Source organism: Taudactylus pleione, unplaced genomic scaffold (genome assembly GCF_031769625.1).
Source record: "Taudactylus pleione unplaced genomic scaffold, aTauple2 ptg000065l, whole genome shotgun sequence".
Classification (NCBI taxonomy): domain Eukaryota; kingdom Metazoa; phylum Chordata; class Amphibia; order Anura; family Myobatrachidae; genus Taudactylus; species Taudactylus pleione.
Window position 1 is genome coordinate 16,802,510 of NW_028284467.1, and position 15,826 is coordinate 16,818,335.

Below are 15,826 nucleotides of genomic sequence, written 5' to 3' on the forward strand. Positions count from 1 at the left end.
GTCCTGGTGAAAAGCTGGAAGCAGTGCAATAGCGTAAAATAGTCCTATCAGGGCCTTGCTCCAAAATGCTTCACATTCCGGAGCCTGGTAAATCCATCAGCACTGCAGCCCCCATACTGATTCTCACTTACCTGATGATGTGGGATTGGCTGCCGGCACCTGATCCACATTATCCATTACCATCCGGGCCAGGTGAAGGGTATGGTCCTAGCAAGTTGACCATGGGAGGAGAATCACCATTATGTGAGTGTAATGTATGAATACATTGTTTCAATTTATCTTGCAGATCACACTATTGTGGCGATTGTTTCTGCTTTGCTTTCAAGTACAATATAACTCTTTGGAATGGTTGCAAAATATTCTGGATATGAAACATTCTGATAAACAAGAAGGAAACCACACAGTGTTGAGTACACACCTGAAAAAAGAGGAAAAGAAGATAACCCCTATATGAAAGTGTAAGAAGTCATCTGACCTTTTTAATGTGGTGATTGGGCTTTTTGGACATATTTGAGAACATTTATATGCAGTTCACACTAGCGCCATTGTGGTACAATTATTTATGCGTATATGCACTTTCTTTGGAGAGTGGCCAGGTCTCCTAGTTTTCACTGGCTGCTGTTGGGGGTGATTGCACAAGTTGTATAGATCAATTGTTTTACATTCTATTACAATGTCCTGTCCCTGTGTTGAGAGCAAATGTCTGTAAAGCAAAAAGTCAACCAGTCCCAGCTCCAGTATTTTTTTGATTTCTTTATGTCCTGCTCGTCTGCATATATGTATTGTAGATAATCAGAAGGTCAGCAGCATGTCCAGTCAGACTGTGGAAGTTTAATTGTGGAATGGTAGTAGTGTAGTGTAGTTTGAGAGTGGTGGTGGTATTATTGGTGTAGTGCTGGAATTATATTGGTGGTGCTATTGCTACAGTGCGGGCAACATAATTTTGGTATTATTATTCCAGTGTGGGAATAGTGATGGGTGCTATTATTGCTGTAGCAAGGTGTTGGTGGTGTTGGTATTATTGCTATAGTACACAGATGGTAGTGGTATTATTGCTATAGTTTGGGATTGGTGATATCAATGTAGTAACTACGGGTGGGCGAGTGGTGCCGTCTCCCAGGGCACGTTGCTGTCCCCATGGCTCTGGCATTTAGTTAACAGGGTGCAGGCAACAGCAGCCTGTACCGTTGCTGCAGTGCCGTCCTGAGTGTCCTAAAGATGATCCCGGCAGCTTCCTGGTGTCATTGGCCCCATCCCCTTGGCATGACATCATGCCATTATGTGTTAGGGGGGCTAAGCTTGCTAGGCGGCACAGAGATCTGCTCCAGCACTGGGTGGTATTACTATTGTATAGGGTGGAGAGATTTCTATAGGGTGGGGATGATAGTTTTGCTTAGTGTTAGAAAAGGTGTTAGTATATTGCTGTAGTGTTTAGGTAGGATGGTAGTATTGCTGTAGTGTGTGGGGGTTGAATGCTATGGCTATAATGTGGAGGATGATATTGTTGTAGCTGTCATGTGGAGTTGGTATATCTGAGTTAGTGAGGTATTGCAGTAATGTCTGGGGTAGGCTATAATATGGAAGGGGTTGGGGTTCTTCTGTAATGTACAGAGGATCTCTGTATGTATGGTCCCCTGAGAACCATTCCCATAATGAGGGGGAAAAGAAAGTGGGGGGTCGCTGTATCCAGGCAGTGTGGTTACAGGAGAGGTCTGTGGAACCAAATCTATGTGAGAGCCCAACAGTGAAAGAGTTATCTTGTAGAGAGTCACCAACTTGTCAGATGGAAGGTCCTTGGATATTGGGACATTAGTATATCTGGAACAAGAAAGTATATTTACCTGTAGTGTGATGAATGGAGAGAGGGTCCCTGTGTGCTGGAATGTGCATCACATTAGGGGTCTTGAATATATGGGTTGAGATGAGGTGCGAAGAACTTTGGATCTTGAGTCCCCTGTATGCTATATCATCTATTCAATGGACCAACATGCTGTAGAACTGTTATGCCTAGCAACAACTATTTATATTGCAAGAAATGTACAGGTGGAATATCCGATCCATTGAACATAATGTGCTGGCGGAAGTTGGAGAAGCTGTACTTACAGTACACTTATTATGCTGGAGAGGCAACACTTACTAAAGTTGCTATACTACAGTAATTTCATCCTAAGATGGTCTGGAGGCCAACATTTATTTGACTGCACTTATTGTCTATATGTGTCCCCTCCACCTGGTACTTTGTACTAAGCCCCCATGTATTCAGAAACCTCTGTGGTCACAGATGCCACACTGGAGCATTGGAGAGTTACTACGAGGGGGTGTGCCACACTACATCAGGATAATTTAAGTAAGTATACCACAATACCAGCGGTTGGTGGATGCTTTAATACTGTCTAACTACGCAATAGATGGTTACTCCTATATTTGGGTGCTTGGCGGTACCAAGTTGTATTGATTTGATCAAGCCTACTGACATATTGTCCTCATCTACCATATAGGGCCACTTTCAGAGCTTTTTCTAGGGCCACTTTACACTCCCAATCCACTCCTGCAATTATTAAAATATATGACGACTCAAAATACTCCTAACAGTATCCTTGTTACTGTGCTGTACCCTATATCAGAACCAGACCTTATATAAAATATACATGCTTTATATCACTATAATCTGCAGAAATAGCTCAGTGTATTTTAAGATTATCATAATGGCATAACAGTATAAATGGTTATAATGCTAATAAATAGCATTTATGTTCTACATTTTTTTGACTTTTTTATATATTCCAACAATAAAATACATTTAAGTTTCTTTTGTCATGCTAAGACCTTTATCATTTATACCTGAGAAAAATATATGATTCAGTGGGTTTGATTTAAGAAAGCAAAAAAGTTATTCCCAATAAATAAGACACATCACAGATATCAACTGCCCTACAATATAGTGCGGGACTGAACTGCTTTTGCTTTATTTTAGAATTGAATTAATAGAACAACAAGAAAAAAATGTTTTATAATATGATAAGATTTTATTAAAATCTCAGTGGAACAAATTCATTCAGACCGCAAACAATATTTCCAGCATATATTCTTGTATAGGATTGGTAAAGATGACCAGCCAATCAGTCACGAGAGTCCCTTCCCTGAGCATCGAGTTTTCTGCCTCTGCCAAATGTATTTGTTTATCCGCCTTTCCTATCCTTAATTTTATTATGTGTTATTTCTGTCACAGCTTGTTTTCCTAGTTGAAACACTATTTGAATATTTCTTCTGCTTTTAACCTAGAGGCTTCTCACGGATAGGAAATTACAAAAGTAAGCAAGTGTGCTATGGGGCAAGGGGTAATGTGGAGAAGCCGCCCTATGCATTCATATCACTACAAAAGTTCAATGAAATGTTTAAAAGCTACCCTTTCTTCTGCTTACTACTTATACAGCACACCAGGAATTCAATGCTGATTCCCCTTAAGATCTACAATGATGATAAGGTGCCTGCAAAGCATGATGCCCCATATAGATGAACTCCAGTAAATTATTAGAATAGACATCTGATCCTATGGAGTAATATAATATGGATAATACCTTGGAGTAATAATATGGATAATACCTTTGAATAGATTAAACATGTAGGACGGATGTACTAATGCTAAAATGCGGTCAAAACTCTGAAAATTACCGTTTTCAGAGGTTTGACTGCATTTCCCTTGTGTACAAAGCTCCAGAAAGCAAAACTTTCCAGAGCTTGCACCTGATAGGCAATGCCATCTCTAGAAGGCATTGTCTAATAGAAGTCTATGGGCATCCTTTCCCAATATTCCCTATGAGGGATCCAATAGGATCCTTCCTAGGGTCCCCCGCAGCTCACACATGCTCAGAAGGACTCTATTTGGAAGGGTTGTCCTTTGCGATTTTAATCTCATTTGTACATGCATACCACCACTATTAACACCGGTATGCATGTGGTCAGTGGCATCCAAAATGTGATGATTGATACATCCCTCCCATAACCAATGTTTCTTGTGTCATAAAGAATTGAGGATATCTGATCCCTAATAGAGTGTAAAGGGTAGAATGTGATTTTTAATTCTGAATGGAGATTTGTAAGATCCTCCTTCATAAATTAAACCGTAGGATACGCTGTAGCAATGAATTTCTTGCCCTTATCATAGCTGGTCTTGGTCCATTCATAAGTTTGTATAGCGATGTTATGTCCTCCCAGAGTCAATTGGCACCTGCAGATAAGAGAAAAGTAATGAGCTAACTAATCTATACTTTAATTGTGTTTAAGTCTATGTCCGGTTGAAATCTGGAGCAAAAGCACACTCTACTTATAAACCACAACTCTACTTATAAACCACAACTTTATGAAACTACAGGAAATCCTCCTCTGTCCAGGCTATTGTAACGCTTTGATGGAGGTCTTCCCTCCTGGATATAGCCCATCTACAGTAAACCATCAGTGGAGGAGGGAACTCTGGGCCTGATTCAGAGCCGCTCGCGAGTCGGCTCCATCGTGCGCATGCGCGAGACCCGGATGCCGACGGGTAAGCCATCGCTCCGGGTCTCATACCAAATGGGGCGTGCTGTCGATGGTGAGTGACAGCACGCCCCCTTTGGTGGATGTGCCAGGGGCGTGGCTGCCCAGACGGAGGCATTCCCATGAGAACGCCTACCGTCTGGGGCCGGCCCCACTGACATCACAAGTGATGTCAGTGGGAGTGCTCTCGGCTCTGATAGAGCCGAAAGCACTCCAGGGCTTGCGGCAACGAGACCCTACCAAAAGGGTCTCGTCGCAAGCCCAATGGTCGCTATGGTCTTGAACATTGCGACCATCTTCCTGGCAGCTCGCTATAGCTGTGGGTGGCCACCCACAGCTATACGAGCGGCCAGGAGGCCGCTCTAAAAATTAAGAAGGACGACCCTGATTCAGAGCCTCTGTACGTAGCTCAGTAATACCATCCCAAATGCTTGGCATAATAGGAAGGGAGCTGTATCATGAATGCAGAAAACGTTTGGATTCACGTATGTTCCTGTGATATTCGCTATAAACCAATAATGTGATCAAGTAATGGTAGAAGGGACACAACCATAGCATCACATGGCCACGCACTGTACAGAGAATGGGGATTGTCCAAATGTGGGCACGTTTGGTTTAGAGATGCTTTAGACAGAACTGAGGAAACTTACTTTTTGCCAGGGCGACTAATAAAGCACAGGGTGTAGATTGCAAAGTCAAACTCAGGACTTGAGCCAATGAACTGGGTTCCAACTTCTTTATTAAAACCATCCCAATTAAACTGCTTCCCCAACACATCAGGGTAATTTGTCCACTGTTAAGACAGGACAAAAGTTGGGAAAATAGAATGTTTTATTTATATGTAATTATTAAACAACCATTTTGCTAAACAGGAGTACACTGCAATATGCACTGTGTGCAGAACCTATTTCAACACTTTGCATTATAAAAGCATGCCATCAATCAATCAAATAACCTGATTATTCTTGGATCAAAGTGGATAAGTACGTAGCAAATGGAAGGATGGTGGGGAGTGGGTCTTGGTTTATGACCTCTGCCCAGTCCCCTGCAGGTGGCCTGGGATGTTTTATCATGACAATGGGCATAGTGAATTTAACCCAATTTGTCCTCCCAAACAACCACCTCTGAAGTGTCAGCATGACGGGATGCTGGATGGCCATAATCACATTGCATCCCAACCATTTAGGAGAAAATCTAATTGTCCTGTTTGCTCTGGGTCCGATCGCTAGGACACAGGCAGAGCTTGCAGTGCAGGGATACGTAATAGTTATTGTGAATGGGAGAAAAAGCTGTAGTTAACTTAACTCTCTGTGACCTGAGGACAGGACAGGACATTGTATTGAAATGACAGATCCAGAAGAAGGTTGGCAAGTCACCAGGGCTTTAGGAATAATAGAATGCATTAAGGGCTTTCATAATTAGGTTGTTTAGCCTGCTGCAAAGGGAACACGCTTCTCCTAAAAATAAATTGGCATGTATGTCTTGTATGTCAGTGTAAACAGCCATTCAGATTGCATATATGTACAAGTCTTGTTTGTATGCCGTCATTTGATTAATGGTGCACATTTTTTAACCAGTTTTTGTTTAACCTGTTTGTTCGAAGTAATACTTAGGGGCGTACTCACCTTGCTTCAAGGAGCATGATGTTTGGAATGACATTGGGGAGATTTGTATTTATTTTTATTCAAATGTTTTAAAAAAGTTGACTCAGAGTTGCACAAAAGTCTGCTGTGATAGTATCCACATTGCGTGCAAGTAAATACGGATATTTGCCCGAATGCTGTGTTGTATGCGCCCGTGTGATGGCAAGAAATCCAGTATAGCTAGCCCTCAGCAGGGCCGGATTAAGGACCACATAGGTCTGGAGCTGAAAATGTTCAAGGGCCTATACTGAGATGGAGAGGAGGTGTGACTACTTCTGTGTGGGTGTGGCCAGAGCCATGTGGGCGTGTACACCCCTACACTGTAAACTCCATTGTCCCCCCCATTATTGCACATTCTCGGCTATGGATCCAGTGCAGTGATAGAAATCGCAAACCCCATCTGCAAATCAGACATGCATGTATGTAATTCTGATTGTTACATTTAATCTGCACCTATATCTTACTTACTGGTAAATACAGTATGTATGTGCTGTGAGTATGGAGTATGTATACTGCTTATGGAAGGAAGGATATATTGGTTAATAATAGAGTAGTAGTGGGAGCAGTAGAAGGAAACATACAGTATTTGTTCTAGACTTCCGAGGGCAGTAACCATTTTAGAAAACATTTAACTCAGAATTTTGTCATCTGTAAGATGGCTGATGCCCCTGGAGTACTGTGGATAGACTCCTGTAACTTCATATTTATGGGGTCCCAGGACAATAGTATGGATATAAAAATGTGATATTTCAGAATTAACTTAAACAACTCATGTTTGACAATGGTATATATCAGAATACCATTTGCCTGTACACAGACTGAACTAGTGCATCACTCACCATCATCCACAATATAAACTATGCCTAACATAGTGGCTGATTTAGAGATGCACGCTGACCCGATGGTTAGCGCACATCTCCGATGGTCAGTGCTGTGCGATCCCACATGCAGCAGACTGTCAGTGATTGACAGTCTGCTGCCGTTTCTAGGCGGAGAGGGGTTAGCGACGGCCTCCGTTTCTTCAAATGGAGGTTGGTCACCGCCATTTGGGGGGCGGGAAGAGGCCAGGATCTCCGTTGGCTGAAAGAGATTTCCTGGTCTCTTTTGTCATCTGCATCGGTCAGCTAGAGTGACCCCATGGTCAGTCAGAGAATCCCGCAGATGATCTGATGCTGTGTCCATGGCCGCAGCTCAGCTCAGTAATGCAGCAGGAGGCGTGATGCCTCCTGCTGCATTACCATATTAGGGCTATTGCAACTGCCACCATGTTAGCAGCTGCGATAGCAATAGAGTTGAGGCTGAATCACCCCCAAATTGTGTAATATATATAGTATATATATATATATATATATATAGAGATCTAATTTCTGCTGATTTCTTCTTGTATTCAGGTAAAAAGTTAGTATTAATTTACACAATAGACAGCAGGATGGCTTCTATCATTCTATTTTACTCCTGGAATAAGAGATGTGCACAAATCCTGGGGTTAATACAGTATCTGTACCTTGGTACTTCATAGTGAAAAATGCTTATGTAAGCTACATGCATACTTTAAATCTTTATTTGTTAACTTTGAATATATATCTTTATCTGCTTGGTATTGAGGTGCAAATGCAAAGGGGTTTATGTACTAAGCTTTGGAGAAAGATAAAGTGGATGGAGATAAAATACCAACCAATCAGAACCTAACTGTTATTTTTCAAACATAGGGTCTATTCATGAAGCAGAGAAGAGCCCTGTTTAGTTGAAATCAGGGCTCTTCTCTGCTTCATGGAGCAAGTTACCGTGGAGAAGTGCATTACTTCTCCAGCAGCACCCCCGCTCCATGCCTTCATCGCATCACCATACTTTTGTATGATGAGTGCAATTCATAGAGGAATGGAAAGCTCATTTCCCCGTTCCTCTCCTGCGTACAGATTCGCAATCTGATGATGGTGTAATCTGTACCGCAAGCCGAACAGAGCAGGGAAGTTGCATACTTCCCTGCTGTCTACCCGGCACTGGGCCCGCCCTCTTTTCCCAGCGTCCTTTGCAGTACATCTGACCTGACCTGCTGCTCTCGGACGCTGGCACATGTGCAGTGAGAATACAGACATATCGGGAACCCAATATGTCTGTATTCCCACTGCGTCCAGGGATCGCAGAGGGACCGGACAGCGCAGGAAGACGACGGACAGGTAAGTGTACATGAATGGCTATCGATGTGATGCAATATGTAGTGATATCTTTAAGTAGCCACTTCATGTTCTACATGAAGAGTCCCCATAGCCAGTAAAGTATCTCTCTCCAAGGCTAAGTACATAGACCCCAACATTTCAACAATCAGAATGAACAGGAGGTTGATGTGTCATATGTCGACATTCACAATGTCTACTTTGATATTCTAAGTCTAATCCTAACTCTAACCCTAAAATCGTTAAAAAAAAATGGGCTGTTGACATTCTATTGTCGACATTCTATTAAGTTGTCATTCTGTTATTGTCGACATTCTGATCTTGAGACTTAGGGGTAAATTTACTAAAGTGAGTTTTTAGAAATGGAGATGTTGCCCATAGCAACCAATCAGATTCTAGCTATTATCTTCTAGAAGGTGCTAGTTAAATGTTAAGTAGAATCTGATTGGTTGCTATGGGCAACATCTCTATTTCTAAAACTCTCTACCCCCTTACTATAAGCACAGACGCATTGAATTGCTAGCTAGAAACAAGCATCAAGCCAGTGATGGCAGAGAGGCCGGTAACTGGCTGGTGCTGCCAATTACTAATTCTCACCAAATACAAATGTAGGAATGAGGAAAAGCTGACAGGTAATAAAGTGAACTTCCCCTTTTATAACATGAGGATTTTTGTTGCATCCAAAGACAACAACAATAAACAACACCCGCATGACTGTAAAGGTCAAAATCAGAGAGAAGCAAGAAAGATAAATGCAGTAAAGTGGCAGGAGGGCAATTACAGAATGAAATATGCCTGATGGTGGAGGACCCCAGGCTGCTACCATTTAACTACAGTGAAATGAACATACCGGCCCGTCGAAGTTATGGCTGTGATAATTCATCAGGCCTTTCTTTTCCAGGAGATAGAACCGGATCCAGCTGTGGAACCCAGATACTTTACCTTTTTTTACTTCACCTAAGAACAAATCAAAAACAAAGACGGATGTACAGTATTTCATTGTAAAACTTTCATACAAAGGTAACAAGTCAGTGACATAAAAAAATAACATACGCAGAAATATTGCTGAGGCTGGAACCACATTGCATTTTCTTAGCAACTATAGGGGGCGCACCAAATTGAATCACCCCTATAGAGTTTAGTTAACATCTTGATTGCTTTGGTTATATAAACAATTGAATAGATTATCGTTCGATTGTTCGATAATCGTTTGATAATCGTTTGAACATCGTTTAAAAATCGTTTGAAAATTTGGTCTTTTAGACATCTATAATTGTGCAAACATGCTGGTCAGCCTGACGATATTGTCAGGTTCAGCATGTTTGCAGATGATTGATAGTGCCTGCACTGAACGACATATCGTTCAGTGTGGGCACCCTGCAGTGTAATGAACGACTGAATGATAACGATATCGTTATCGTTCAGTCTTTTCACTGTCGGGTAGTGGATACCCGCCTTTAGTGTGCCATAATTCTAGAATGCCAAAAATAGTCAACAATAAGTGAACACCAAGTAAGTAAAATGTGCAAATACATTTAATATTGTTGAAATACAGGGTGAATACTGGCTGCCTCTGCATGTAGCCGACAAATTCTGTACAGCAATGGCGTCGCTATGGGGGTGCGGGCAGCAACAGGTGTCACCCTCAGTGGGGGTGACACCAAAATGCCGGCTCCTCAGTGACAGGAGCCGGGTGCTGCAGTGTCACATTCTCTTGCAGCACTCGGCACTGTCACAATTAAAAGCCGACAGTGCAGGAACAAATAGCCTCCATGGGCAGCCGAGCAACACCCCTTAATGGTAGGCCAACCCCCATTTGAGGCAGATCTACTGTGAAACTAATGAAGCTTAAGCTTCAGCGCCCCTAACCCCGGAGGGGACCTGAAGGAAACTTTTGTTTTAATAAATTAAATTTTTAACAAAATCAATGGAATTTTTAAGTGTGTTATTAAAATAAGGTTACTTTGGTGATAAAATTACTTTGGTGATAAAATCATAAGCCAACGGGTTGAAGTACTTAATATTAACCTTAAAATATGCCCTACGGTAGTGCATGTAGGGGGGGTTCTGAGTACCCTGAAACCCCCCCTGATCAGTACTGGCCGACAGGCACTCTATCTACAGCTCAGACCAGAGGATGGCTCGTATGAGCCAGCCGGGCACAGAATAGAGATCTGCTGTCAGGGTCACTACTTAGCGCAGTACTGCCAGACGCCACTAGATGCTCCCATCTCCATTTGTGCTGTCCCATCTGCCAGAAGTCGGCCCTGCAGTGCTGACCACAAACTAAAAGCTGAGCTGACTGAGGAATGGCATGCAGCTCAGAGGCGGGAGCACGTAGCGTGGGAGAGAGACCTGACTTACTCTCTATGGTGTTTCTACATCTATCTATCTATCTATCTATAAAATCTCTATCTGGGGGTTTCTACATCTATCTATCTATCTACAGTGTCTCACTCTCGGGGGGGTTTCTACATCTATCTATCTATAATCTCTCACTCTCTGGGGGGTTTCTACAACTATCTATCTACAGTCACTCACTATCTGGGGAGTTTCAACATCTATCAACAATTTCTCACTCTCTGGGGGGTTTCTACGTCTATCTGTCTATCTATATATCTATCTACAGTCTTTCACTCCCTGAAGGGGTTTCTTTATCTATCTATCTACAGTCTCTCACTCTCTGGGGGGTTCTACATCTATCTATCTATCAATCTATCTACAGTCTCTCACTCTGGTTTTTTTTTACATTTATCTATCTACAGTCTCTCACTCTCTGGGGGGTTTATACATCTGTACCAGTTGAGGCTAAAGGTCCTTGAAAGGGCACGCAAGACCCTTTGGACATTGTTGGATGTTGCCCTATTGTTGCTGTAATGTGTTAGTATTAGGGACCCATCTTATGGGGTTCACCTTGACAAGCTGGATGGACAAACATATTTGGCCAAACATGTACTAAGAACCTCACTTACACTCCATGTTAATTGTAGAGTTTATCAGTATTATTTTGTCATTCTGCATTCTATGTCCCCTGCATTGTACTACAAGTCTCAGCATGGCAGCCTCTCCTATCATGTTTAACATTAGGGTGTGCAGTCCAACCCCCCCTTACTATTGTTGCTGGTTGCAAAGGTGCCCCCATAACAGTTCAAGCTTCAGGGCCCCAAAAATTTAGATCTGCCACAGCGCATGGAAGAGCGGAGTGTGCACTGGGTGTCACCACACCCGTGATGCCTCTGCTGGACAGCTTTATTTTTACACTGTAAATAAGATGTCAGTTTGGATTTACCCCTCCCAAATCTAAAGGTCCCTACACACGGAGCGATATAGCGGGCGATCCGACGGTTTTGAACGATATCGCCGCTATATCGTTCCATGTGTGGGAATGATATCACCCGCTGCGTGCTCCCTTGGGGTCATCCGTCGCTCCTCCAGATCTTTCTGCATGCTCAATTGATCTGGAGGATCGACAAACGATCCCATGCAGCGCTATGCGGGTGGTGGAGGGGGTTCCGGAATATCGGGCGGTCGGCCACCAGATCACTCCGTGTATGGGGATTGACCGACGTATCGCAAGGTGTATATCGCACCATGTATGGGGCCCTTATATCTTTCTGCACATTTTACATCTGCCCCAACCTGCATTGCAACATGGTTTTGCCAAGGTGCAAAGTATTCTGCTCTTTTTGCTTTACTCCCAATTCAGAATCTGCCCCATTTTGTCTTCCTCACATCAACTCTACACTAGACTGTATGAATGCACATCTATTTTCCCTAATCATATCATGTGCCTATTTAAAATGTATTGCTTTTTTTACATTTAACTTGTATGAATGATAAAAGAGAGACAGACAGGCCACCCAAATAACCACACATACCCACAAACACATGCTCAAACCCGCTAGAATCCTGTTCTCCAGTAGAACGAGAGTAAAGTCCAAACCACATCTTCTGCAGGTCATCAGCAAACTCCTTTTCGGTTTTGTACCGATCTATGGGGAACATAATAATTTTTCTCAGTTGTAAGCTAAACACACTTAACAGTAAAGGGACATGGCACCCAGTTTCCTAGACAGTTATATTTATATTCATTGTTAAAATGTCATTGTTAGACCAGTTGCCCCCCTCCTTTTTCTCTGGGTTTATGACTGGGATTCTCCCCCGTCTCTGCAATTTTCCAGAAAGTCCAGTTTCGTGGCATAGTAGTTCACATGCTGGGCTGTCGAGAGCTGAATGGGACCCGGATACTTGGGGAAAGGGGCATGGCCAAAATCTGGAGGTGTGACCACACCCATTCAAAAAATAAAACCAAAAAAATATTATTCATGGCGCTGCACGCTACAAAAGGGGACATTTATCCCCCTCAGCAGCACTGCATAGCTGACCCAGGCCCCCGCCAGGTCTCTCCAACAAGCCCAGATAATCAGTACTCGCCCCCCCCTCTCGGTGCCCCTATTTACTTGTACCACTTGTGTACTTAGTTTGATGGTTTGCAATTATAATTACTATTCTACTAAATTATATACATGTCATTATTGTTTAAATACTTGATTGTCCTTTCTTCCCCCACACTTTCCCTTCCCTTTTGTCTTCTGTATCCCTAATTTTGCTACTTTATTACAAAAACTTTGAATACAAGGATAGTTTTTAGAAAAAAAATGTTAGATCAATAGCCAATGGAAATGAAATATCTTATTACTGCAGACATGTACCTTTTCTGGTAAATAACTAGAACATATTGGCCTATCTATAAAGGGTGTAGGGTGTGCAGGGCACACAGGCCTACACCGCACACCCTGCACCCATGTTTAATATTTACCTCTCCAGAGTCCCGCATCGGTGCTGCAATTGTAGCAGTGGCCATTTTCTGGGGGATTTGCATATGTGGAGTAGAAGTGTCTCCATGACCATGTTACCGGAGACATGCACATACGCAGTAGACTCTGGCACAATGGAGAGGAGGGGGCCAGCACACAGGCCCCTTCCTCCCTTAAACCCCCTTTGCTAGAATAGCCATATAAAGCACTGTCATTGTCAATTATTAAACAACCACATATAATGCAGTTAGATTTATGTTGAATATTCACAACTGTTGGTGTAATATACAAAAAAATATATATGTTATATAAAGTAGAACATATTTGTATTCATAGTATGAGCTTTAAACAAGGAACTACTGTAGATTAAAGTGTGAGATTGCTGAACATTTCCAGTTGGGATTTATACTATATGAGCCTAAAACACTATTTCGCTCCCCTAAGATTACATTGCATTGTCGCAGTGAGCGGGACACACCTCCTCCCAGTCCTGTTAGGACGCACCTCTTATATCTGCGTAGTCTCAATAAAATTGGGACATTTAAGACAGTGTGGGTCATAAGGAAATCTAAGTATTTATTTGCTGTAGAACAATTGGTTGGGTTCAATAAAGAAGAATATTTTTCTGCTACTATATTACAACATGAATAAAAAAAATCAGGTATTTACTGAATCTGGGAAATAATACATTGCTTATAAGTGCAAAAAGTGTAACAGAAAAACGACATTGATTTACCCTTTTGATGGAAAAATGTATAAAGTTCCTTCATAACTTTTGTTTTCATGATTTCCTGCAAGAAATGCTTCTGCTCCTGCATTTCCTCTGCTGAGTGTGTTTCATCTGTTCCCGTCTTTCTATCGTAATTGTCCAGCAAAGAGATGAACACTGCAAAGGTTGGGCGTTTAAATATCTCTTCATTCACATACTGATACAATCTGTGGAACAGAAAAGCTCCTTTAGAGTACGATGCATCCAATAGCTATTATTATTGGCATGTTTATATTACCGCAGAAGAGAAATTAGCAGCTATTTGCAGGATATTAATTTGAGGTTTTCTTTTATTTAATCTTGCAGGTTGTCATCTAATTATAAGAAGTCACATGTATAATATTTGAAGAAAAATACTACTATGATCAGAAGTCACATAGCTGTGTCTATACCCCAATTAGGAAAAGATGGAGCTCTCCTGCCCTTATTAACACCTCCCTAAAAAAATCAAGTACAGTAGATCATTCACATTAAAATAGTCCACACAACAGAGCATACAAAATGTTCCAGGCCCTGATGAACTGATTTTAACCAAACAGAGACATGAGCGCAAGCTCCCACTTCTCTTACCATTACCATTTAATTTAATTTTTCATTTATGAAACCTCTTCCAAAGACAATTGGGAAAAAAAAAAAAGTTGTGTAATAAATAGTAACTTTCATTCTGTAAACTGTACTAGAAAAGTGTCACTTTAGGGTAAATTTACTAAAGGTCGGTTTGGTGTTTTTGGTCGTTTTTCTTTCAATTTTGCAAATCGACCATTTACTAAAGTCAAAACTGATGGAAAACCACCTAAAACGCGACTTTAGAGCACTTTGGAACATAGGACCAACAATTGATTTTTACACAGTGAAGAAATGGATCCGCAGATTTTAAAACCGACCAAAACTTGACGGAAAAACGCTGGCTAATCCACCAACCAATAGATGTTTGTAGCAGGCTACAGTAGTGTGGGAGAAGCACTACACAGATCAGTATGATCTGTGCTGGCTTCATTAGGTTTACAAGAAAAGAAAGGGTTATATTAAATTAAAATGGGCGGGGTCCTCCCCCACCCTCCAAAAAATATCAGTAACCAGCCCCAGACTTCACAGCCTGGGCTAGTACTGGAAAATAGGGGGAAAAAACTGTGTGGGGTTCACCTTATTCTCCAATAACCAGCACCAGGCTGAACCAGCCTGGGGGCTAATGCCATAACAGAGGGACATACAGTGTGGGTCCCCCTGCCATCACATTAAACAGCCCCAAATTGGTTAGCCTAGGGTTAGATTTCCTCAGGAAGTTGGAACCCCGTAAAAATAGTCATGGGCTATTTCCTGCAACCCTGAAGGTGGTGGGCAGGGCCGGCTCCAGGGGTAGCCGCGTCCTGTGCCGGAAGGATGTCAAGCGCTCTCTAGCCACACGTGGCAAAACCATGCACAACTGAAATTGGGGTGCGGACTAATTACCATAGGCCATGCCCCCTATGTGACATAACGTCACAACGTCAGGCTGGGGGCGAGCCCACCACTTCGTCACTAGCTGGGCTTCCCCCAGCTCTCTCCTGGTACTGAATGGATGTCGCACGCATGCGTGCAGCATCCATTCAGCTATTCCGTGTTCCGGCACCACCGCACATCTTCGTCCCACGGTTGGAACAGCGGGATAGTGCTGTCCTGCTGAAATTGGGATGTTGGTAGGGGTGTGCCCTCTATTGGGTGGCGCACTGGTCGAACATCCCAAGAGTCGGCCCTGGTGTTGGGTGTAGGGTTAATGTGTAAAAAATAGATCCTAATATTGTTCTTTACAGGTGGATTAGAGGTACCAATAAGCTTGCCCCGGCATGCCAGAACAACAAGTGCCAGCATGTCCGGACATTAAGGACCCTCTTGCACCTGTAATCCACCTAT

At 42.5% G+C, this 15,826-nt stretch overlaps 1 protein-coding gene and 1 long non-coding RNA gene across 8 annotated transcripts in view; one reads left to right on the top strand and one right to left on the bottom strand.

Annotated features, from left to right (window-relative positions):
* LOC148534722 (uncharacterized) overlaps positions 1-15,826 on the top strand; it is a 78,783-nt gene that overhangs the window by 13,787 nt on the left and 49,170 nt on the right. For 3 of the 5 annotated variants that reach the window (XR_015877180.1, XR_015877183.1, XR_015877186.1), the window contains exon 4: positions 287-458. This is a non-coding gene — a long non-coding RNA (uncharacterized LOC148534722). Of the gene's footprint in view, positions 1-286; positions 2,783-9,251; positions 9,340-15,826 lie in introns of those variants that run through there. The other 2 variants (XR_015877185.1, XR_015877177.1) reach the window with 2 other exon arrangements.
* ENDOU (endonuclease, poly(U) specific) overlaps positions 3,049-15,826 on the bottom strand; it is a 75,591-nt gene continuing 62,813 nt past the window's right edge. For 2 of the 3 annotated variants that reach the window (XM_088466007.1, XM_088466005.1), the window contains 5 exons: positions 13,904-14,103; positions 12,229-12,342; positions 9,201-9,307; positions 5,184-5,326; positions 3,049-4,228 (listed from right to left, as the gene is read on the bottom strand). In XM_088466007.1, the coding sequence (XP_088322133.1) occupies positions 4,117-4,228; positions 5,184-5,326; positions 9,201-9,307; positions 12,229-12,342; positions 13,904-14,103 (676 nt within the window). In that variant the 3' untranslated portion in view covers positions 3,049-4,116. The remainder of the gene's footprint in view (positions 4,229-5,183; positions 5,327-9,200; positions 9,308-12,228; positions 12,343-13,903; positions 14,104-15,826) is intronic. The other variant, XM_088466006.1, reaches the window with a different exon arrangement.